The 23,875-nt window shown below is 43.1% G+C and overlaps 3 protein-coding genes across 4 annotated transcripts in view; 2 read left to right on the plus strand and 1 right to left on the minus strand.

Moving 5' to 3' along the window:
* Nucleotides 1-1,698, minus strand: part of LOC118411659 (coiled-coil domain-containing protein 177-like) — a 7,852-nt gene extending 6,154 nt beyond the window's left edge. The window contains exon 1 of the mRNA XM_035814137.1: nucleotides 3-1,698. Coding sequence (XP_035670030.1) covers nucleotides 3-794 — 792 coding nt within the window. The 5' untranslated portion in view covers nucleotides 795-1,698. The remainder of the gene's footprint in view (nucleotides 1-2) is intronic.
* A 158-nt stretch (nucleotides 1,699-1,856) lies between these two features.
* On the plus strand, nucleotides 1,857-11,369 carry LOC118411192 (coiled-coil-helix-coiled-coil-helix domain-containing protein 1-like). Its single transcript, XM_035813271.1, has 3 exons — nucleotides 1,857-2,090; nucleotides 9,413-9,531; nucleotides 10,817-11,369. The coding sequence occupies exons 1-3, from the start codon at nucleotides 1,958-1,960 to the stop codon at nucleotides 10,934-10,936; spliced, it is 372 nt and encodes a 123-aa protein (XP_035669164.1). The 5' UTR covers nucleotides 1,857-1,957; the 3' UTR covers nucleotides 10,937-11,369.
* Nucleotides 11,370-16,237: 4,868 nt separating this feature from the next.
* On the plus strand, nucleotides 16,238-23,345 carry LOC118412223. 2 transcript variants are annotated; one of them, XM_035814942.1, is made up of 8 exons: nucleotides 16,238-16,953; nucleotides 17,238-17,354; nucleotides 17,579-17,733; nucleotides 20,267-20,540; nucleotides 20,760-20,825; nucleotides 21,267-21,394; nucleotides 21,757-21,818; nucleotides 22,191-23,345. In XM_035814942.1, exons 1-8 carry the CDS (start codon nucleotides 16,872-16,874, stop codon nucleotides 22,336-22,338), a joined length of 1,032 nt encoding a protein of 343 aa, XP_035670835.1. In that variant the 5' UTR covers nucleotides 16,238-16,871; the 3' UTR covers nucleotides 22,339-23,345. The 2 variants fall into 2 exon arrangements, with proteins under 2 accessions (XP_035670835.1, XP_035670836.1); XM_035814943.1 differs by having other exon boundaries at nucleotides 16,240-16,953; nucleotides 20,760-20,819.
* Nucleotides 23,346-23,875: the final 530 nt, after the last annotated feature.

A 23,875-nucleotide genomic window follows, 5' to 3' on the forward strand; every position in this document is an offset into this window, starting at 1 on the left:
TTCCCGCTCTCTTTCCTCTTCCCTGTCAGTTGAGCGATTGTTTTGATCTCCGCATGTTCTTCCTCTCGCCGTCGTCGTGATTCCATGAGCTCAACTATGCGGCGGTCTCGCTCTGGCAGGTCTGCACCAGACAGAGTTCTCCTCATAGCGATGTTGGACTCTCGCCTCCTGGACGCCGATGAAGGTCTACTACCAGAGATGCTTAGTTTCTGGAGATCGCTGAGTCGAAGGGATGTACTGCGGGTGAGTCTGGTGGCGGACTGTGATCTTGGCGGGTGCCTGCTTCTTGTTCTCTTGGTCTTAGTCGGCGTCCCGTCATCCACGTCCGACCTCTCTTGACTGCTCCTGGTGCTCTCTGACGTCATACTCCGTATCTCCCATGCCGTTCGACTGCGTGTAAGACTACCCGGCACGGTTTTTGGCACTTCAGATTTGGCTGATGAGGATACTGGGGTCCTCTTTTTCATTCCGTTCTTTTTCTCTTCTGCTATGACTTGCTTACGTATTTCTCTACACTTCTCTAACTGGCGCAGCCTTTCCGTCTCTTGCTCTTGAAACATGCCGTGTATAATACGTACGGGCATCCCCTGTGGTAAATACTCATCCTCTAGTTCAGCTAGAGTCTTTGGCAGAAGCTCTACCGGTTTGATACCCATTCGAGCACACGCTTCCAGAGACCTCGGGCTCGTTAGAACATACCTACTCCCCTCGGCCTCTGGGGTGTCAAAGTTATACAAATCCAAGCGAATACTGGGATTTTTGTCCTCCTCCCTGCTGTCTTCTTGTCCAAACATGGCGTTATCGATTGCTGGCGACGATCAGGGATGAATAATTGATAAACCGGTCCTTAATATTGACAAGTCACCTGCCACGGCCTAATTCAATCACGGCACCATCTCACGCGCCACACAAATCTCATTTTGTTACAACATAACAGTCAGCACAACGGCACAGCCTTTCATTGAGAAGTAAGAAAAATGTGACTTCTATGAATCAAAAACAGTGCTTCTAACGTGATATATGTTACAATTGTATGCCCCTAACGGTCTTATACAAACAGTATGTCAAAGCCACTCCACTCTATGGCTATTTGTATGCAGTTGACTTCATACTTTAAGTCTTACGAACGAGCCAATCGGTCGAGTCGAACGGAGTTGATATATGGATGACCGGCGAGACCGTGGTCACAGATCGGGGAACGCCATCGCTCTGCTGCCCGGGTTATTCACGAGCACTGCGAAGCGAAGGATGCTGCATACATGGCAGGACGTTATATGGAAGGTGGTGGCTCCGGAAATAATGATGAAATTCAAACGCGAACTGCTGGCCTGGTGAGAAGTGGCACATCCCAGGTAAAGGGTTTCTTGGCCTGCCTCAAGACATGTCAGTGATGGACGAAATTCTATCCCTCCGAGGCTTTGAACAAAACGGCTCCGTACGACTGTGCGCTCTCTACCGGCGAAATCCTTCTTGTCCCGTTAGTGAAATGATCACAATCCTCGCCTTCATCGAGTTTGAAAGGCCAGACGTATCCCGCCTGTCCGGAGGCGCTCTCCTATTGTCCGGTTATTAGGACATAATCACCCAACCACAACAATGTCCAAGTAGTCCTACCTGTCACTAACGGATTCTCCAGCCCGCAGTGCGCAGGTACGCAAACGCTGGACGTAGGGAGGGGGGTGATTGCAACTGTCGTAAAATTTGAGTTAAGGGAACCCAAACCACAAAATCTGACTTGGTATGATAAAATAATCATGACTTCTGATAAATACTTACAATTGAAACCATATTTTTATATCATATGTGCAATTATTTGACAGGAAATGGCTATTTTATAGTTATATTCTTCCTTACGATTAATGTGCCGTAAAACAACAACCTTCAAGGTCAGAGGTCGGCGTCTCAGCAGTCACGTTGAAAAAGTAAAAACTGTATTTTGGGCTGGAAATTCGCCAGAATGGCACGTATTCCACCAGGACTGATAATCAACCCAGCCCCCGGTGTACGATATAAAGTGCCGGCCGTAAAAAAACTCACCAAGGAACTAATTTTGAAGGATAAAGTGAAGTTTCAGAAAAACAGGCTTGGAGGTGAGTCACTCCATCTTGTTGATGAATTTTGGCGTGTTCTTCTTTGTGTTCCTCTTCCTCTTAGAGTTTAGGTGACCACCACTGGCGGATCCAGAAATTTGTTAAGGGGGGGGGGGGGCGCTCCATGACGCGGCCGAAGGCCGGTGCCGCGCAGCGCAAGCTGCGCGGGGGGAGAGCACGAGAGGGGGGTTCCCCCCTCTCGTTGGGGGGTATGGGGGCATTTTAGAGCCATCTCTGAGCAAACAAACTAACACTGACTTTTGTCATTGCCTGTGGCTGTTTGCACGTTAGGGATATTTTTTTAACAACTACCACCAAGGAGGTTGAAAACAAACCTAACGAAAGCTAGTTCCTCCTTCTTAATATTCATAAATGACGCCACGCTACACAAACAATATCGCAAAATTATTTGTATCTGGCTGTCGATGTGACTTGCTCCGCGAAGCGGCTTGCGCTCCTATAAAATCGCATAGAAATCTCGTGGGGTCTGAGCGGCTTGCCGGAGACGATTTTGAAAGTGTCTTGCGCATTTGAAATTACATATATATTATTACGGACTCTTTTTGCTTCTGTGGTGGCAATTGATACCGGCAAAGAACATTAATCCGACACCCCTTTTATCCGACACTTTTCATCACCTATCTGTCAGTAAAAATCTACCCCTGGCAGCAAATTATTTCTAGTGTTTTATAAAAAACCAGTAACATGTATGACATAAAACCTTGAAAATTTGAGCTCTCAAAGATCGCATGTTGGAGCAGCAAGTTAATCAATCTTCCGGTGTGTTTTCCTGCCCTTAATGAAGCCGTGGGACGGGGGCAGAGGTCATGATTTCGAGGGATCTTACATTACGTCTTTACATTACAAAACCATAATCACAGTGAATAAATAACAAATCAATAAACTGTCCATTGATGACAACCAACATGCCTTGGAATGTCTCTCCTTCAAGTACAACGCGGCTTTGTTATGCTTATCGGCAGCCTCCGAACGCAGGCGCCATTTTGAAAATGTGCATCAGCACCCCCAATCTGAAATACTCACATCCCAATACACAGCAAGGCGGATCTCACCGGCGATACCAACAGCCCCACATGGGGACGTACTGTAAGGAGTTTGTAGTGTGTTGTGTCAAGGACGTTACGTAACGTCCTTGGTTGTGTGGGTATATTTTTTGGGAGCCATTCACGAAACAACGTATTTACCGACATTTGCTTATCAAACAACGGATTAAAAGTTTCATAGAACATCATAACCGTGTAGTGGAACAGCAGAAAGGATTTGCCACTGGTTGAGGCATTTTCGGGCCATGTTTAGATCGTGATGCCGGCAGTTTACCGACATGCCGATTTGCCGATGAAACCTTGAGTAAGTGCCTGTCGATTGATACAAATTTGACGTTGTAAATATGAAATCCGTTGATAATCAGCCTTGTCATATTATTGTGACGGATTAAAGTTCCCCTGGCAATAGAATCCCAAGGGACTTGTTATCAGTTACACTCTCTTTGAAGTGTTAATTTCTGCTGATACCACGGAAAGTGGGAGACCAATGCACGTGTATATATAAGTGATGGCCGCGGAAACATGTAGTAAGCAGTGCACTAAATAGTTTCCGGTGTTACAGAATTTTGGGGCCCCCCAGAATTCTGCGGCCCCCCTGTTCACGTGACAGCCATTTGGCATGCGGGGGCGTGGCCTAAAAACTACGATGGCCCACAAGGACATTCCCCATATACACTGGCTGGCACCAGAAACAAGCCTGTCGTCACATGTGTATCTGTACTGAGGGCCAACATTATGACATTCTGGAGTCCAAATTATGTTGGAAAATGGTCCGTGCAATCTTTTCTGAAAATAAACTGTTTTTCTTATGATCGTAGGTTTGCGTAGATATCCGCCTTACTAGATAAAACGTTCTGTGAACTAGCCCTGGGTTGAGCCCTGGACTTTTGGGGACCCCTTCCCAGGGGACGAACGCTTTGCACAATCCTTATCAAAGTTGGACGTCAACAAGTTCCCAACAAGTACTTTAATGTCTTACTAAAAAAAGCAGTCTGTGAACTAGCTTTGGAAATTTAAGGAGGGGGGGCCCAAAATACCGGGTTGAGCCCTTGACTTTTGGGGCCCCCTTCCCAGGGGACGAACGCTTTGCACAATCCTTATCAAACTTGGACGTCAACAAGTTCCCAACAAGTACTTAAATGTCTTACTAGATAAAGCGGTCTTTGAACTAGCTTTGGAAATTTAAGAAGGGGGGCCCCAAAATACCGGGTTGAGCCCTGGACTAGCCCTGGGTTGAGCCCTGGACTTTTGGGGCCCCCCTTCCCAGGGGACGAACGCTTTGCACAAACCTTATCAAACTTGGACGTCAACAAGTTCCCAACAAGTACTTTAATGTCTTACTAGAAAAAGCGGTCTTTGAACTAGCTTTGGAAATTTAAGAAGGGGGGCCCCAAAATACCGGGTTGAGCCCTGGACTAGTGGGCTCCCCGTCCTAAATTTCCAAAGCTAGTTCACAGACCGCTTTGTTGTAGTAAGACATTAAATTTCTTGTCAGGAACATATTGACGTCCAAGTTTGAAAAGAATTGTGCAAAACATTCGTCCTCTGGGAAGGGGGGCCCCCAAAATTCAAGGGCTCAACTCGATATTTTCGGGCCCCTCCTTAAATTTCCAAAGCTAGTTCACAGACCGCTTTTTGGACTAAGAGTATTAAAGTACTTGTTTATAACTTTTTGACGTCCAAGTTTGATAAGGCTTTTGCAAAGCGTTCGTCTCCTGGGTAGGGGGGCCCCAAAAGTCCAGGGCTGAACCCGGTGTTTTGGGGCCCCCCTCTTTTAAATTCCAAAGCTAGTTCACAGACCGCTATTAGGAGTAAGACATTAAAGTACTTGTTGGGAACTTGTTGATGTCCAAGTTTGATAAGGATTGTGCAAAGCGTTCGTCCCCTGGGAAGGGGGGCCCCAAAAGTCGAGGGCTTAACCCGATATTCTGGGGCCCCCCTTCTTGGCTAGTTCACAGAGCTCAACCCGGTATTTTGGGGCCCCCCTTCTTAAATTTCCAAAGCTAGTTCAAATACACCTTTTTGGAGTAAGACATTTAAGTTCTTATTGGGAACTTGTTGACGTCCAAGTTTGATAAGGATTGTGCAAAGCGTGCGTCCCCTGGGAAGGGGGGCCCCAAAAGTCCAGGGCTCAACCCGGTATTTTGGGGCCCCCCTCCTTAAATTTCCAAAGGAAGTTCACATACCTCTTTTTGGAGTAGACATTTAAGTTCTTATTGTGAACTTGTTGACGTCCAAGTTTGATAAGGATAGTGCAAAGCGTTCGTCCCCTGGGAAGGGGGGCCCCAAAAGTCCAGGGCTCAACCCAGTATTTTGGGGCCCCCCTTCTTGGCTTGTTCACAGAGCTCAACCCGGTATTTTGGGGCCACCCTCCTTAAATTTCCAAAGCTAGTACAAATACCCCTTTTTGGAGTAAGACATTTAAGTTCTTATTGGGAACTTGTTGACGTCCAAGTTTGATAAGGATTGTGCAAAGCGTTCGTCCCCTGGGAAGGGGGGCCCCAAAAGTCCAGGGCTCAACCTAGGGCTAGTCCAGGGCTCACCCCGGTATTTTGGGGCCCCCTCCTTTAATTTCCAAAGCTAGTTCAAAGACCGCTTTATGTAGTAAGACATTAAAGTACTTGTTCGGAACTTGTTGACGTCCAAGTTTGATAAGGATTGTGCAAAGCGTTTGTTCCCTGGGAAGGGGTTCCCAAAAGTCCAGTGCTCAACCCGGTATTTTGAGGCCCCCGTCCTTAAATTTCCAAAGCTAGTTCAAAGACCGCTTTATCTAGTAAAACATTAAAGTACTTGTTGGGAACTTGTTGACGTCCAAGTTTGATAAGGATTGTGCAAAGCGTTCGTTGCCTTGGAAGGGGGGGCCCAAAAGTCCAGGGCTGAACCCGGTATTTTGGGGCCCCCCTCCTTAAATTTCCAAAGCTAGTTCACATACCCCTTTTTGGAGTAAGACATTAAAGTACTTGTTGGGAACTTGTTGACGTCCAAGTTTGATAAGGCTTGTATAAAGCGTTCGTCCCCTGGGAAGGGGGGACCCAAAAGTCCAGGGCTGAACCCGGTATTTTGGGGCCCCCCTTCTTGGCTAGTTCATAGAGCTCAACCCGGTATTTTGGGGCCCCGCTCCTTAAATTTCCAAAGCTAGTTTGCAGACCGCTTTTAGGATAAGACATTAAAGTACTTGTTGGGAACTTGTTGACGTCCAAGTTTGATAACAATTGTGCAAAGCGTTTGTCTCCTGGGAAGGGGGGCCCCAAAGTCCAGGGCTGAACCCGGCATTTTGGGGCCCCCCTCCTTAAATTTCCAAAGCTTGTTCAAATACCCCTTTTTGGAGTAAGACATTTAAGTTCTTATTGGGAATTTGTTGACGTTCAAGTTTGATAAGGATTGTGCAAAGCGTTCGTCCCCTGGGAAGGGAGGCCCCAAAAGTCCAGGGCTCAACCCGGTATTTTGGGGCCCCCCTTCTTGGCTAGTTCACAGAGCTCAACCCGGTATTTTGGGGCCCCCCCTCCTTAAATTTCCAAAGCTAGTACAAATACCCCTTTTTGGAGTAAGACATTTAAGTTCTTATTGGGAACTTGTTGACGTCCAAGTTTGATAAGGATTGTGCAAAGCGTGCGTCCCCTGGGAAGGGGGGCCCAAAAGCCCAGGGATCAACCCGGTATTTTTGGGGCCCCCTCCTTAAATTTCCAAAGCTAATTCAAAGACCGCTTTTTTTGGAAAGACATTAAAGTACTTGTTGGGAACTTGTTGACGTCCAAATTTGATAAGGATTGTGCAAAGCGTTCGTCCCCTGGGAAGGGGGGCCCCAAAAGTACAGGGCTCACCGAGGTATTTTGGGGCCCCCCTCCTTAAATTTCCAAAGCTAGTTCACAGACCGCTTTTTTTAGTAAGACATTAAAGTACTTGTTGGGAACTTGTTGACGTCCAAGTTTAATAAGGATTGTGCAAAGCGTTCGTCCCCTGGGAAGGGGGGCCCCAAAAGTCCAGGGCTCAACCCAGGGCTAGTTCACAGAACGTTTTATCTAGTAAGGCGGATATCTACGCAAACCTATGATCATAAGAAAAACAGTTTATTTTTAGAAAAGATTGCACGGACCATTTTCCAACATAATTTGGACTCCAGAATGTCATAATGTTGGCCCTCAGTACAGATACACATGTGACGACAGGCTTGTTTCTGGTGCCAGCCAGTGTATATGGGGAATGTCCTTGTGGGCCATCGTAGTTTTTAGGCCACGCCCCCGCATGCCAAATGTTGGTCACGTGACCAGGGGGGCCGCAGAATTCTGGGGGGCCCCAAAATTCTGTAACACCGGAATGCCCAAAAGCCTGCTTGTTTATTCATGGTTCAGTGTTGAAAATGCTGGAAAGTGTTGGATAAATGTTCTATGCCGTTAATGGCAAATCGGGCAAAATGGCAAAAAAAAAACAACGTCGGCACGAGCATCGCGGCGACTGATCAGAACTATAGTGGGGAGGGGGGTGCCGCCGCACGACGCCGATTTTCCCAAGGCGGGGTCGACCGGTCGCGTCTCTCTAGCCGATGACGGATGATAGAAATCATCAGTTTATAAAAAATAGTTAACTTTTGCTGATTTTCTGGAGATCTTACAAAATTTCCATGCTCACGCCGATTTTGGCTTACAGCGGCCCGGCACCAGTTTCATGGGGAGATATTGATGCGGCTGCGCTCCGTCTCCAGGCCTTTACCGTTTGCGTTTAAGTTTAAGCTTACGTGACTCTGAAGACCCAAACCGCAAGTTTCCCTAAATAATTACCAGAAAATGTCCTTTCAAATAAGCGAATTAGTTTTATAACGTTGCCAATATTCTTGGCGTCCCTCAGAAGACCTCTAGTAGCCTGGGTTTATTTTGCCAAATTTTTTTTTTTTGCGCGTGACCACCATCATCTTGTTGATGTTTCTGCCATTTATATCTTTATCTCTATGAAAGTGGAGATATTGTAATATCTCAATAAAAAATGGAGATATAGTTTCGGATGTGTCTGTGTCCTGGATTTTTGTAGTCAGCAAAACTCAAGAACCTCTGAATGAGGGTCTGCATGCTCCTACCCGTAAGGCGTAGGCAGGCCTTTTTAATTTTCCCGTTATTAGTAGGGAAGCCATTTCATTCTATGTAATTCGCAGTGAGGATGGGAAAATTTACCGTAAACCGTAGCCAGTACATTTCACATAGAGCGTAATCGAGCCTAAAATTTCCGCATAAAACGTAATCAAGCCTAAAAATGTTCCATACATCGTAATGTGGCCTCATGATTTTCGTAAATTGTATCATAGTCCAACAGCAATTTTCCCCCACAAAATACGGGAAATGGCGATTTAGATGAACAAGATGTAAACATTTCGCCACCATAACTCGCTTGCAACGCCTTTCACCTTATTTTATTCGGCCATCGACATGTTGAAGAAATGTAGGGGGCGTCGCCCTCAAAAGTCTCACAAGAAATGTCATTGAACTTAGCTTAGTCTGCCAGCAAAATTAGCCTACGATAATGCAGGAAATAGCGTTTTAGAGGGGAAAGATTTCAAAATTTACCTAGGCCTCCTTGCAACTCCTCACCCCTCTGGTGTTGAAATATGTTGGGGGTAGGATGGGGCGGTGTGCCCTCGAACACCTTTTGTCGTATATAGAAATGACATCCAATTCAGCTTAAATTTGAGAAGTATTTTCCAAGGTTGTCGTAATTTTATCTACGAGTTGTAGAAGGATCATGTACATTGAATAGTTTTTCCAAAATCCATAGCTACGGCCGCGTGGCGCGTTGGTACACCCGATCCCTCGATCTCGGAAGTTAAGCAACGCGCGGTCCGGATAGTGCTTGGATGGGGGACCAACCAAGGACGTCCGGATTGCTGTAGCCTCACGAAGCTTTCCACAAAATCGTCTTCCGGGAGGGACGTAAAACGGGGGTCCCGTGCTCGAGGAGGTGCCTCGACCATGTTAAACAGCCTCATTACTCATACTTTGGGTACCTACTGGCTGGCAAAATACACCAGATGATTATTATTATTATATTGGTGTTGATATAAAATGATATCATTTTCTAGGAACCTCAAAGTTCTTTTTTTACACTACTTTTTCTAATATTTTTGAGAATGCCTAATATCAAGTTATAAAGACTGGTGACTGCACTTTTGCACATGAGAAGCCCATAATGATGTAGGAATTGAAATTTCATTACAATACTGCAAGGACTGTCCTGCATACAGCGAAGTAAACACTTGTTTATTTTCCTCCTCAGCTGCCACGTGTCTCACAGAGATGAGCCTTATGATGGCCTGTTGGAAGGAAAATGACTACAAGGATTCGGCATGTGCCAAGGAGATTACAGCATTCCATAAGTGCACAGAAGAGGCAACAGTGAGTAAACGCTCTGTCTCATTCACTAGCCATTCTATCATCTGTTGTGTCCACATAGATATGGAGGCTTGATGTCTGCAGTAGGGGTGGGTACAGGTACTACAAAATCATTTTTTCTTATTGGACTAGTCCGGAAAAAACGGACCTGAAAAAATTTGGTGGACCCGATGTTGGACCTATTGGAAAATTAACAAATTATATGATCAAACATTCACTCATTTTGGGGCTTACCGGTCGAGAAAATTAACGAAAGCGAAGAAGAGTAGAGTCTATAGTCATTTCTACCAAGTTTTACAGTCAATCGTACAGAGGCAGTTAGCCTTGATTTTAAAACGCCAGTGGGAGTCGAATAGTCCACAAAACAGATTTCCTTGTATCAAAATGGACCATTGTTTTGAGTATCGTCATTCACAAGTTTTCACATACTGAATCAGGTTCAGGTTCAGCTCCGTACCTGGACCTGAACCTCTGGACCTGAACTGGACCTGAATTTTCTGTACCGGTACCCACCCCTAGTCTGCAGGATTGGCAGTTTGGCACTATGTGGGTCTTTCCTTATTCAGTCAATCCTGCAGGGTTGTCCACCTCTTTGATCATTGTTGTGATCTTCCTGAGCCACCTCTTCTTAACAAACCTGTGGAAACATTGTGTTGTGGGAGAGTTTTTAAGGTTTGTTGACCTGCATGCCCTATGGTGTATATGGTGTTATAACGGCTCGTCAGTTGGTATAACCACCTCATAAATCCACCTATGCGAAAATTTTAGGTACTTTCACTTTCACTTTGTCTGTACAGAGTATACTATCTTTTACAAGATTTAGATAATTGAAGTGACTGTAGTTGAAGATATCAATTTTTGTTGCTGAATTTTGCTTAGACACAATCTTATGTGCCTGTAAAGCTAAGGGCACAACCCGCCGTACGTGCAATTTGTCTGTGCATTTTTTGGGGAGGTCATGTCCGCCACGTATTTCTGAAAACGTTCAGGCTGTACAGGGCAGGCGCGTTGCCCGTACTGGCACGTACGGGGGGCCAATCCGTAGCCCGATGGCACATAAAGTTTTGCCTGCACGTAAAGTTCTACGGCGTGTCTGCATGCTCCAAAATCCGGATTTCCTACGAGTTTGTACAGAGGCGGTACTTACCACTTACGGATCCCAAAAGATTGCCCACGTCTTGGCACGTAGACAGCATGTATTTGCATGTACGGTGGGTTGTGCCCTTAGCCTAATATACCAAACCTAGCTGATGAAAACTGAGTCTTGCAACTTGTATCTTCCATGTAGAAAGAACGGCGGAGAGTGAAGGCGGCAGATCTGAAAGGTGTCGTACAGGAAGGACGACTGAGCAGCCGAAACATCAACAAGTTGTTACCAAGATTTCCTCATCCAGTAAAACCTCACTAGCAAAGCTTACATAAGAACAATTTTTTCTGAATTGTTTTAGACAGATTTTGTTATTACAGAAATATTATTGACCCAGTAGAGAGGAAAAAAGTGCTCAATATATCGGCATATACTAGTGTTTCTTGTTGTTTTGGATTCTCCCACCTTTTTTGTAGGTTTTGTCATAGATGTGTTACTTACATGCTGAAGCAAAGTTAAACTGTAATTTCCAACACAAAAATTGGACTTACCCAAATTTTAACTGTCCAACTCAGACTTTGTCAAGAAATGAGAGATCCACTCCTTCTGTGATGAACATAGTCCAAATACCTGTGCAGTGTATAGTGTACAGTAATACTATAGCTTCCAGTTACTCAAGAGGAAATGCATAAAGATTTACTATAAGTGAATGAGCTAAATGAAATAAAGAAAAAAAAAAGTTGTCTAGACTAAATGCACCTTGGATTATTTTCAGTGTCATATATCTACACATGGTACTGTTATATGTTTGCTCATATACATGCAATAAGTCAGAAATCACACAATTTGACACAAATGATAAGGCCACGGCAAGTAAATTTTATGGGTTCTATCCTCATTATCTAATGCAGAAGAAGAAAAAAAGATTAATAAAGAAAAGGAAAAATCAATATAGAGACCATAACCCATGAAGTCACAAAACATGATATCATAGCCAACAACTCAATTATTCCTGCATTCATGAAATACAGAAAGTGACACAAATGTAGTAGCCTAGTAGCACCAAATCTAGTGTCATGGGGATGTTTCAGATACAACAGACAGAAGTTTAGGAGATATTTTCCCATACTCTGTATTTTCTTGTCCCGTTGACCATCACCAGTGGCAAACATGATTTTTTCTCTAAATCAGGCCACACCAATTTAATTCGTTGGTTCTCGGAATCGCCGCTTCTAATTTTCCCAATTTCAAAAAAAAAAAAAATTCCATTCAGTAATCGTGCTGCAAAACTTTGGTTCCGTTAGAGAAACAGAACGTCTGGAAAGTACCAGTGCATTTACTTTTTCTCACCCCCAAGTCCTTTGCTACCAATTGATTCATATCTTTTTTGTTGCAAAGTATATTTAGGAACAAATAAATCATCGTAAATGAGATACACATGGGCATAACATAACGTAGCAGAAGCAGAAGTTCGGCTGAGCATGTGCTCTCTCTCACACACACTTTCACATGCAAATTTTCAATTGAAACACAGAAATCGGCACCCAAACAAACAACTCAATAAATCAACAATACTTTTTCACTCTTGTACCTCCATAGCCCACATGTTTTGATATGCCTGAAATGCTCAAAGTCTTCCAAATGGAGATGAAAATGAATATTCTGTCTGACCCTTGACTCTTCTCTCATGACCTCAATGAAAAGCGGCCTGCAGATTTGAGCTTTCATGAATAAATAAAGGTTCAAACAAACAAACAAGTCGGAAAATCTCGGGCGGCCATCTTTTTTTGGGGTTTGGCCTGTAAGTCAAAAAAGCGCCCCCACGCTGTTTTTAGTGGAACTGCAGATTTGGCTAGATAATGCCATTTCATTGCTGATTTCAGTGATTTGCATGTAACATTAGGTTTTTCTAAGGAAGTTTAATCAAACTGCATCTTCATTTTTTGTCAACAAATAATTGTACATGTAACAAAAAGAGAGAATAAACCTATGGTTTTATGCAGTAGTTCAGTACTTTGGCTTGTTCATGTATTTTTGGGGGAGTGGAAGTATTTGTAATTTTTTTTCCAATTTGCACCAGTTGACCATGAAATGTAATTAGAGCCTTGGATAGACAGATTCTTATCAACTCAGAGAGCAAATAAGTCTTCCAGCGATGGTATTTTATTTCTAGAGGCAAACTTAACTAATGTTTGTTGTTGTCGTTGCATCTCTGTAAAAATACTATATTGGTCTATTTGAGATGTTTTGTGAACATTTCTGTTTACTGTAGCAACTGTACATAATCTAATGTATATTGTACAAATTTATGCCAACATGCAATTTTGCATGTAATTTTAACTGATTAACTATTTCTATCACACGTATACCATGAGTTTTTTTTTTTTTTTTTCGCCCTGTCGCTTCAATTTTTTTAGGAAAAAATCCGAGAACCAACAAATTAAATTGGTATGGCCTCAGGCGAAAATCAATTTTGCACACAGATGTCATCCATAGAGTTTGAGTTGCTGTGGCTCATTTCGTATTTCTGCTATCATCAGTGACTTGCATCACAGAGTTTCTACAGATATCATGCGACATATTCTTGAATTGCGAATTGTCATCATGAGCGCAAAAGTGGCGTAGATTCAGATTACATCCGGTCACGTGCATTCATAGTTGGTGTCATCTCGAAGAAAGGTACAGTTTTAAACCTGTTAGTATTTCTGTCTTGTTTTTAATCGTAAAATTATTTTTTATCATTGAACCACCTCCTTGTCAACTGGGGAACCGACAGTCCTGATGTCGAAGGGGGATGTGTCAGGAGATCCAGAGGAATAGCATATATTGGAAGCAGATTGTTTTCAGAGGCATTTTCAAGGCCATGAAGGAATGCAGCTTCAGCAAGACATTGGCTCATTCCAATCGAAGACACAAAAGTACAAGAACGGGGCCTTACATCACTTGCCCTTAGAGCTATCCACCACTCACAAAACTCAACCATATCGTTTCCAAAGCACCAGGTCTCAAACCTAGAATCCTGCTGCAATACCGTAAGAAGAAGCTAGGAGGCCCATTATAGAACTTTGCTCTGTATCCAACCAACCCACCTACCCTATGTCGTAAACATACATGCATAGCTTAAGTTTTGTCGTTTACAAATATACATACATACATACAGGTTTCGCTGCTGCACCATAGGATGGACCTAACTTATATTTTCGAACTTGACATTTGTTTTCCGATACCTACCAAATATCAGTTCCATCAACAACTTCTTGAGTTATGCACGCATAAGTCCATAGCCACTCCACCATAGCACGACCTCAAACATAAGCGTCTTGGTGAATGTCCATTGGCCGTTCCACGAAGACTTCCTTCCTAGGGTTATTCTCTTTCAAAGTAACAAGTTAAAGACAAACAAAATCAGTCCTTGCTGTCCCACCAAGTCATGCAACCCGACAGATACTGACATTTAAAAAAACTAAAGCTACGTATTTTCATGTCCAGGTACACAAGAGTCTGTAGAACACAATCCACTGTGAAATAATCATGGTGTTGCTATTCAAGTATTAAAGGTGTTTGATACCCTCTTACAACCGAGATGCCAAATTTCAAATCCCTCAAAAAAACTCAAAAGGATCTTGATTTATTGGTGCAAAGACACACACCCAGACAAAAACAAGTTGTTCAAAAGTCTCATTAAAGAAGGCTATTGTAGCATTTACTCATGTACCACACAAATGAGGCTGTCGATTTGCATGGTTTATAACTACATGTAATAGTGTTCAACTTTCCTTAGCTTCCAAATGCCGCAAGTACAAAATTTCAATCAATAACCACTATGGAGTTATATTGTTATCACCCATGTAAATTAGGCCTCATTTGCATATCAATAGATTTCTATCAGTATCTCTTTCTACATTTAGTTTACATGCAGTGTAGAAAGCAGGGTCAGACTGGTAACAGATGTAATCTCCAGGCAGATTTACAGGTGGCATAAGATAGTATCAAAGCTGGTCAAGAGTTCAGCCGGCCAAAGGAGTGTCCTTCAGCCCCGGTGGCCGGCTACGCACTCCTTAGCCAGCTTTGATACTATCTTTTGATGCCACCGGTAAACCTGCCAGGAGATTACAACAGATGGCGTCAAGCCGCTAGATGGAGGACGTTAAAACTACACATCTGCTTGGAGAAAACCCAATTCAGGGATTGCTGTAAAGCTCTGATGTAGATGGCTTCCTTGATCCCTGATACATTCCTGCTTCATAGTCTTGCAGATCAGCTAAAGGCTCCGCCCTGAGAGGTCTCCAAAAACTCAGTAACAACGTGATGCTTTTACCTGATAGGTCCATGAAGGTTAGACATCCTGTCACAGCCAGGTAATAAGAATTAAGATACGCCAAATAGCAGTTACTCAAGCAACTGGATATGGTTTTGGATTTAGCTGATAAGATTAGCACTCATCTTTGAATTCTAACCTTCGTGTTTCAGATATTCATGATGCCAAAAATCAAACAGTTCTTCTAACCGTTTGGCAAGCTGAAATGGATAAATTTGTTGTCATGAACGCTCTGTTTCGGATACGAAACCGATTTTTCGGAGCCTCCTCATCTGAAACAGTTTCGGATTTAAATTTTAATACATCGGGGAAAAGTATAGTTTTTACTCTGTCCCGGGTATTTCGGTCCTGTTTTCAATCGTGAAATTCGTTTTTATTATCGGCTCGCCTCCTGGTTGACTAGGGAACCGCCAGGGATGATATCGAAGGGGGGAAACGTATATTACAGTCAGACCTGTTCAATACGACCACCGTTATGGGACCGTTATGGACAGGTGACTCACAACATGCCCGAGGCATAGTATAAATGGTTCAATAAAGTACTGTACATGTTGCATTCCTGCGTCTACAATCGTTCGATGGATCAGTGTAAAATGTATTTAGTAAAAGTAGGGTTACTACAATATTACTACAATGGAGTTTCCGGAACCGAGAAAGAGCGGTTGTAATGGCCAAATGGTAAGCTTGAAGAGGTGGTCGTTTGGGCAGGTTTGACTGTATATATCGGGAACAGAATGTTTTCAGAAGCATTTCCAAGGCCATGACGGAACAGCAAGAGTCCAAGACATAATTGGTTCAGTTCCGATCGAACTTCAGACCAACAAACTGATAGCCTGGGTACCATCCGATTTCTACCGAGGCTCCCTACAAAATTTTAGGGAAACGAGTGAAAGGGAGCCCGGTAGAAATCGGACGCGGTGGGCAATTTTACCCCTCTTGGCGGCTGAAAGTCTTCCCCAGCTTATGTTACTGGTATATTCGCACGGAGGAATCTGCTTGGAGATTAATCAGATGGTACCAGGCTACATCTAAAAGGTTTGCCCGTAGGTGCAAGTTTGTATCGTGAATGAAAAATGCAAACCGTTTGCATAACCTTCACAACAGTTGTTGCTGACTTATCCATTCTGGACTGTTGAAAGGCTCTCGAGATGTATATCTTTGAGGTGTGGAAAGTGTTTTGCGCACAGGTGAATGATGTCTTTATGATGAGGTCGGCGCCTGAGTGCCGCTAAGTTTATTACTAAAACAAATAAGCACGCCACGCCGGGTGCCGCGGAACAATGGCGCCGGATTAGCAAAAGAAACCAGGCTAATTTGTGTCGAGTTCCTCTACAACGTTCTACGCTCCTATCAAGAAGGTTAACCTCTATCAACTCAATTTAACGTTAATTATCAGTCTTTCCAAGATGACGAAAGTGGTGGTGTCCAGGCATTGCCAACAAGTTCGCCAAGCTCGCCGGCCTACTTCCCTGTATGCCGTTCCCACTCGCTACCGACGAGAGCGCTTGGCAATTTGTGACCCCATGCTAATCTCTGTCTCGTGTGCTAATCGGCTCTGCTATGTAAACAGTCGCCATTTCACGTGCAAGTGTTGCAAAAACTTTTGACGCCTCCTGTCCCTTTGTAAGGACGCCGTTGCATTTTCCGCATTTTATTCCCTATTCAAAGTTTGAATCCAGGGAGTGGGTGTGCGTGAATGTGCTGCGGTCAGTTCTGGGGCTCTGATGAGAGAGTCGGCTACATCGAGAGTGCCTGTCAGTCACACCAGGGTCTAGACTTCGTGTCTGCAGTCAAGAATCCATAAAGGACCTATAATTAACTGATAACGTACCTTCCCGGCTAGTGGAGTTTACCAGATATCGCCGCAGAGATCGTACAGGACTAGTCAGGCACTGACGCGTTGGTCGTGGTTCTCACTCGGAATACCTTCTGAACGGCATGGCAAGGAGCGGCCTTCTCTCCGGATTTCTCTGCTGCTTCGCGTTCGTCCTTCTGGCCAGGCCCGGCTCGGCGGCACAAGGTAACTTTTTACTTCTCTTTTTACCCACACGATTTAGATTATCATTTCATGAGAGTAAGAGCTAGCGTTATTATTCATACAGACACTTTTAATGAAAGACATCAACAAGAACTCCAAATTATTGCTACGTTTAAACGTTTCATCTAAAATATCTTTAGAGTAGAAACATGTTTTTTTTTTACCAAAGACGAATCCTTTGCTCAACAAAGTTAGTTTTCTCGGCGGTGTATGAAGACCACTCCTTTATTGTGTCACGACGTTTTGTTTCTTCCCCCATGCTACAGGATACAAGGCAAAATTCAAAGTGTTTGGGAATTTGCCTTCAAGATTATACAGCTCGGAGTCTGTTGGAAACCACGAGTGCTGTGTTCGGCACAGAAAACTTGTTTCTGTTGGCTATGGTGAGTAGAAAAGCCCAGTCTTATGTGCCATTATTTGCTTTCCATTGTGGACAGTTGAATCGGCTTCACGCTGAGAGACCCACATGGACAAACTTCTTTTCTTCTCCCTGTATAGATTCTGTATACTCTGTACAAAAAGAGTTGTGTGACTACATCGGTTGTCTATTAGTTAAGGTTTGAACTTCATGGTCATAATCATGTATTTTCTCTTCTACTTACATCAGACATTTCGGGCAAAGAAATGGTGGTAGACATCGGTCACTGCTCCAGAAAATGTGCGACAAGTTCTCACGAGGTCGGCTCTAAAACGGACGACTTTGAACCCCCGGCAAGACCGCTGAGCGCGCTAGACAGAATCAGACTTCAGATGAGACAGCGGGTAAGCAAAATATATTTTCCCTTATCCTGTATTGACGTTTGAAATGTCTGTGGTCCTACAATATCTCAGAATATTCGTACGATATACAACGTCCTTCTCTCTATTGTGCTTTTCGTGAAAACACACTGTCATGAAAACACGCATGTCCAACGTTGTGTTCGTCAAACACCAATCAAGAGACCACTTATAATAAGATCATTGGCGCCCAAATTGTTGCACTGTTAACCAGCTTGGCTGTCTCTGTCCGGATGAAAATGCGGCATATGCTTGAACCAACCGAGAGAAAATAGATGGTACAATGCAAATGAATATGAATAAATGAATGATAAACAATACTCTAAAACTACTGATTCTGATTGATGGACGGGGACGATTATTGGCGCCAGCTTGGTAGCTAGGTGAACTGATTCTCTTCGCCATTGTTCCAAATTATCATAAAATCTGTAATATGACATTGCATAACTGTGACATGATATGCGTCAAGCCACCACAAGAAACAGAATTATTTTATCGTTTCCAGACGAAGAGATGCAGAAAGTCATTTGGGCAGTCATGTTGAAATATGAAACGAGAATAACGGCTGTTGTTGCATTATAACTTTTTTGCGATGAAGAACTCCTTCTTGGAACAGATTGATAGTCATTCGCGTGCAAGTGGGACGAGAGTCTCGAGAAAGACTAGGTTCTTCCAGATTCCTTCTACTAGTTCCTGCCTGCTTAGCCTGGTTACCAAACCCCAGCCCGATCTCAAGTATCTATCGTGCAACACGAAAGATATATTTTGAGGTTTGGGTATGGTACTGCCTGCTTTGCAGACTTCGAGCTGGGTAGCATTTATTCTTTTTGGGAGCGCTTATTCGCAGGAAACCGTGCTTTGATAGCTTTTGTTGAAAATCGCGAATCAGCACTCTCCCCAAAAATAAATGACGCCACTCCATTGAATGCAGCTGATTGAATGCCTACAAAAACCTGAAACGGTTACAATTACAAGGCTGAGGACTATACAAACTTTTCGTGTTATCTTTAAAGCTAAAACAAACAAATTGTGGATGGAAGTTATGACGATTACCCGCCATGCTGTACAAGTGCCTTCCATTCTCCTCGGTCTTCAAAACCCCGCTGTTTACGCTGTTTTAAAAGCACGGACGCAAACAGATGGCAATGTGTCATTCAAATCCCGCAGTTGGCGCCACACAGCTTGCTTTACAAAAACCCCAGTACTCCGTCCCCAGGTGGCCCAAAGTCAAGCCTTTGTTTTGAGAAAAATGGTCCGTGATTAAGGACAATACCTCAACGGCTTTTCCCAAAAGACATGAATAAACGGCCATGAAAGTTGGATCATCCGTGTCCTTCGGAGTGACAGAAACTTACTTTAGAAAAGAAGTGTTGAAGAATACGTAGACCACAGGAGTGAATTTCTAAGTGAAGTTAGTCTGTTTTTTTTGTAAGACTGGTTCTAACCTTACAGCACCATGACCCAAGTGTCGTCTGCCGTTGCCATGGAGATGATCTTTAGCTGCGGAGGATCAGACGGAACAGTCGCCCAGAATTATCATGGTAGCCAGGAAAGGAACCGCTGGAATGTTCGCTTCTGTGCAAAAGAAATGAAGCCAGTAGCGGCAATTCTCTAAAAAATAAATCGGTTTGCCCCAAGATATCTAAATTTAGAAATATAAAATGGAAATATTTTGTCTTGCTGTTATTCACGCGTCCTTGTAAGTAGCATCAACCGTGGACGTACCGAACACACTGGCCGGTGGTCTTTTTTTATCAGTCAGCCACATTTTCAGTCATATAATAAATCAGTAATGGACGCAGATTTTACGCTATTTCAACAAAACCCAGATTCGACATATTGGCTTTCTCCAAAAATATGTTGCACGTTCTTTATTTAGTCTTGTTTTGATTAGCAACTAGAACGACCTTGATCTTTGAATCTAATTATCAGCTATACTAGTATTCATGATCATCATCGCCGAATCTTCCAGTAGGCATAACAATCTGAAAAGTGAATGGATACGAAACACTTAGTACGTGTTGTGAAGAAATACAAAAAAGACGCCATGTTGTATTCAGAATTACTCTCACACAAGAAGACAGGGCTGAAAGTTTGGTCAACTCATTACTCTCCAAGCAGAGGTTGAATGGCGCAGATATAGTAGAAGTCGGAAAAATTACTCGGGCGCTCTTCTTATTTTTCCGACGACTACTATATCTGCGCGAGTCAACCTCTGCTTGGAGAGGCATGAAAAGCGGCCTGCTGGCCGATTTGAGCGTCTCATGAATAAAAAAAGGTTCAAACAAACAAACAAACAAACAAAAAGAGTATCAACTCATGGCTTTGATGCAGATTAGAACATCACAGGCCATGTATACAATGTTTGTGTTAAACAATATGAGAAAGTACAAAAACTAAATGTTAGACTGAGTCTTCTATGCGTCATCTTTCATTCTTTATTTAACTACATTTCAGCGCCGAAGGCCCCACAGTACTCTTGTCTGACCATTCATAATTTCATTGTGTGTCTGTGTAGGACTCCAGAGGGACTGGTGCGTCGGGAGCCTCACACTCAGATTTAGAGGATGTTGGTGGTTGTCAAGGAAACGGGATGTGTGAGCCAACCAGAACGCGTGTTCAGGAGCTGCAGCTATTGGACGGGCCTGTGGATGTAGAGGTCATCGAGGACTGCCACTGTGCACCGAGGCCGCCATCTTGTGAGAGGAGCCCTCGGAAAAAAGTTTACTTCGCCGACACTCCGTTTGAGACTGAAGTTGACATTGGCGTCTGTAGGGGGCGCTGTTCAGCAGGTGAGCGGCACGTCTTCAACATTCCTTTGAAGACCTTTGAAGTTTATGGGTATAGTAATCTCCTATAGACACATCTAAAACCCAGAGGAATAGAATATGTCTAACAAGATTTCATATTTTGCTATAAGCTGACCAGAGGACATCCAGTTCAGTTTGATATTCACAATAATGTTCTTTTACTCATATGATATAATAATTCATTCCTTTTTCGTTCATCAGATAGACACACTGGCTGCAAGGCTGTAAAGAACGGGACGGTGACCATCACAGGACCTAACGGTAAGGGTAAGGACCTTTGGCATGCTTTTGTCTGTGTCTGTACGTACAGAGGACCCAAATATTCAACACTCTATCATCTATGCGTGCGTGCGCGCATCTAGATTATTTTGTTTGTTTGTTTGTTTGTTTCTTTCTTTCTTTCTTTGAACCTCTGTTTATTCATGAAAGCTCAAATCGGCCTGCAGGCATTATAGCGCAGTAATAAGATTAGTTCATGTTGTGAGAACTTGCAGAATGAAGCGCTGCTGTAAAAGGGTAAAAGTGACATTGATATTAAACATAGGTACTTGTGTTAACGTAACTCTCGTAGCAATTGTAGAACAATGTTATTGATAACCTCTCACTTTTGAAGACATTAACTTAAGTGTCCAAGCCTATAATTATAACGCGTTCTGTGGACCCTAACACCGAAGGCACACAACTTGATAACATATTTTTGTTGTTCAGGGAACCAGTGTATACATGTGGTGAAGGAGTGTGCGTGCGCTGGAGAATGTTATCGTACCAGCCAAAGAGAAGTTTACTATGAGGCGTTCTTCAACGAAACAACGCAAGAGTTCCAAGAAAGGGAAAAGGTAAAGGCAACGAGTAGTAACAGAGTAACTTCTTCGTCTGTACAAGTTCTATAAACTCCCATTGTGTTTAAAATGTGTTGATGTGTATTTATACTGCTCCATGTTTTCCTGTCCTTCCATGTCCCGCAATTCCGAAGAGAGAAAAAAATCGACACTGAAAAAACGGATCATAAACATCAAGAAACACTGAGCCAGATGCCACATCTGCTTGGATATAAGCACATCGCCATTTCCTTCTAAGTTCTATTCTTGACCAGTACATGCCATGCTTTGTATCTTGTACAATTGTTGTGCAATAAAGTCATTATTGTTACTATCATTATTATTTGTAATGACCATATTCCTGCTGTTCCTGTCCACAGGAGATAGACGTGGGGAGGTGTATGGGCTCCTGTATGGAGGGACATCACCGCTGTGTCATGAGGTCAGTAAACAACCAGTTAGTAATGTTGTTTACCACAAACATTGGCAAACAACAACGATAATTGGGACCACCATCACATGGCTATTGTTTGTTTATGTTTATTTGTTTATTGGACTTTCCATAACAAAATGGAGGGTGAGACAAAACAGGTGACAGGTCACCTCTGCAAGTTGTCTCCCCGAAAGTATATTGTTATATTACTTTAAATACAGGTGATGTGGATATCATCTTTCAATGTCATATGAACAAGAAGGTTACGTGGAAGATTGTGAAAGGAAGGGAGATGAATTGATTGAAGAAAAGAGTAGGAGGAAAGGAGATGATGTCGGTAATTTTTGATTTTAACATTTCTTCTTTACTGCTTGTCTCCAGGTCAGAGGACGACCCGTCTGTCTGCTTGATGTCGCTGTTCAGGCCGAAGGGCCGCTGTGCAGCAACGAGATTCACGGAGCACCGCTTCATCTCGCGAGACCAGAAACTACAATCCATTTTGGCCATAGATGACTGCGGGTGCAAGTAGTGAACGTCTTAACTCCTTTGAGAGAATATTGAGCTGAAATGTGTAAGACTCGATGAAACATTTACTTGAAGAAGTGAACTAATTGATTTCATTTAGTATCGATTTGACCGCCGTGGTATACAGCTGTCGTCGGGCCCATGTATCTGGTGAAAGTTGATGGTTTCTGGTACCAAGAGCCATCTGACAGGAAACAATGTACAACGAGAACTGTCATACAATTAGAATACATTTTACAGCATATAATACCCCCCCCCCCCTCCAAAAAAGCCCTACTCAGAATGATGAGGCTACCAAACATTTTTTTCAATATCTGAAACACTGAGCTATCCCAAACAAGCAGCGTGGAAGCTTCTGCCTGTACAGAGTAACCTGTCACTGCCCCATAGTCCGCAGGGAGTTAATAGCGTTGTAGATCCAAGTATACTCTTATTGTGTAAAAAAATCGGTGATTTGAGTCTAAATTATTGTGTGTAAATATGTTCTATGCTTAATGCCCTGTGTGTAACTCCAGCTTTATTCATTTTGTTATTGAGAAACTCCCGATGTGTGGTTAACCAAGACTGAAGTACAGGACTTTTATATGTAAATATTGGCCTTGATGTTTATGTCATGATTCCGAAGGTACTACTAATTGTTTGAGTGCTGTTGCTTTAAATATCTCATGGTTTGAGGGGAAAGTGTGAAAAGGGTACGAACGTTGGACTGCACACTAGCCATCAGCTGTGCAGAAGAACTACACAGCGGAGATAAAGCCTTTTCTTCCTAATTATGATGATAACAGAGCGTGATTGGAAGGCTGGTTTGTACTATTGTTACCCCACGCCAGAGAGTCTGCCCTTTGTGACACCATCCTTGTCTTGCTAACTACCAGGCCAATCTTTGTCGCGAGCCATTGTTCTCTTGGGGAACAATAAGGCGTTAATTCCAACAGTTATTTCATTTAATTCTAGATATAACATAACATGTGTTGTCTTTATCAATAAATGTAAATATTCTCTAACGCTGAATACATTTAGTCTGTTTTATCTCAGATTAAGTTTTGATTAGTTACAACAACAGATGTATAAAAGCCCCTTGGTATAATCAAGGGAGGTTAAAAAGACATCCAACTCCCTACAGCAAGAACTATTTGGATAAGATGACGTTGGGGTATAATTATATAAACCGTTGGGAATTTACAATTTGACAAGCACCAAAACACACCAATAATTGACTAAAAGTGACTATGTGCCATAATGTTGTAGGTGGAAAGAAGGGTTTTCCATTGTCTTCGTGGTACTTGCAGACCTAGTCGGACATCTTTTCAACTTCGCGCAGTTTTGTTCGCTACCGTATCGGGTTCTTATTTGATACTGGTGACCGCCAACAGAAGACGGTATACACATATAATACAGTGATATGTAATTATCAGAGCCTAAGAAATGCTCGCTACGGTCTGAAACAAAGGCTTTGCTGGTCCTCCGGTATTGCCCACGAGGTTTTAGGCCCATATCTCATTATCTGGAGCTCCAAGCTCGGTGCCATGCTTCGGTGCTTG

This window comes from Branchiostoma floridae, chromosome 3 (assembly GCF_000003815.2).
Source record: "Branchiostoma floridae strain S238N-H82 chromosome 3, Bfl_VNyyK, whole genome shotgun sequence".
Classification (NCBI taxonomy): Eukaryota; Metazoa; Chordata; class Leptocardii; order Amphioxiformes; family Branchiostomatidae; genus Branchiostoma; species Branchiostoma floridae.

Bases quoted from the DNA above. Each gene is read 5' to 3' on its own strand.
- LOC118412223 (XM_035814942.1), top strand. From the start codon at position 16,872: ATGGCAAGGAGCGGCCTTCTCTCCGGATTTCTCTGCTGCTTCGCGTTC. The intron at 16,954-17,237 runs GTAACTTTTTAC...CCCATGCTACAG, and splicing joins GCCCGGCTCGGCGGCACAAG to GATACAAGGCAAAATTCAAA. The intron at 20,541-20,759 runs GTGAGCGGCACG...TTCGTTCATCAG, and splicing joins TAGGGGGCGCTGTTCAGCAG to ATAGACACACTGGCTGCAAG.
- LOC118411192 (XM_035813271.1), top strand. From the start codon at position 1,958: ATGGCACGTATTCCACCAGGACTGATAATCAACCCAGCCCCCGGTGTA. The intron at 2,091-9,412 runs GTGAGTCACTCC...TTTCCTCCTCAG, and splicing joins TCAGAAAAACAGGCTTGGAG to CTGCCACGTGTCTCACAGAG. The intron at 9,532-10,816 runs GTGAGTAAACGC...TCTTCCATGTAG, and splicing joins AGTGCACAGAAGAGGCAACA to AAAGAACGGCGGAGAGTGAA.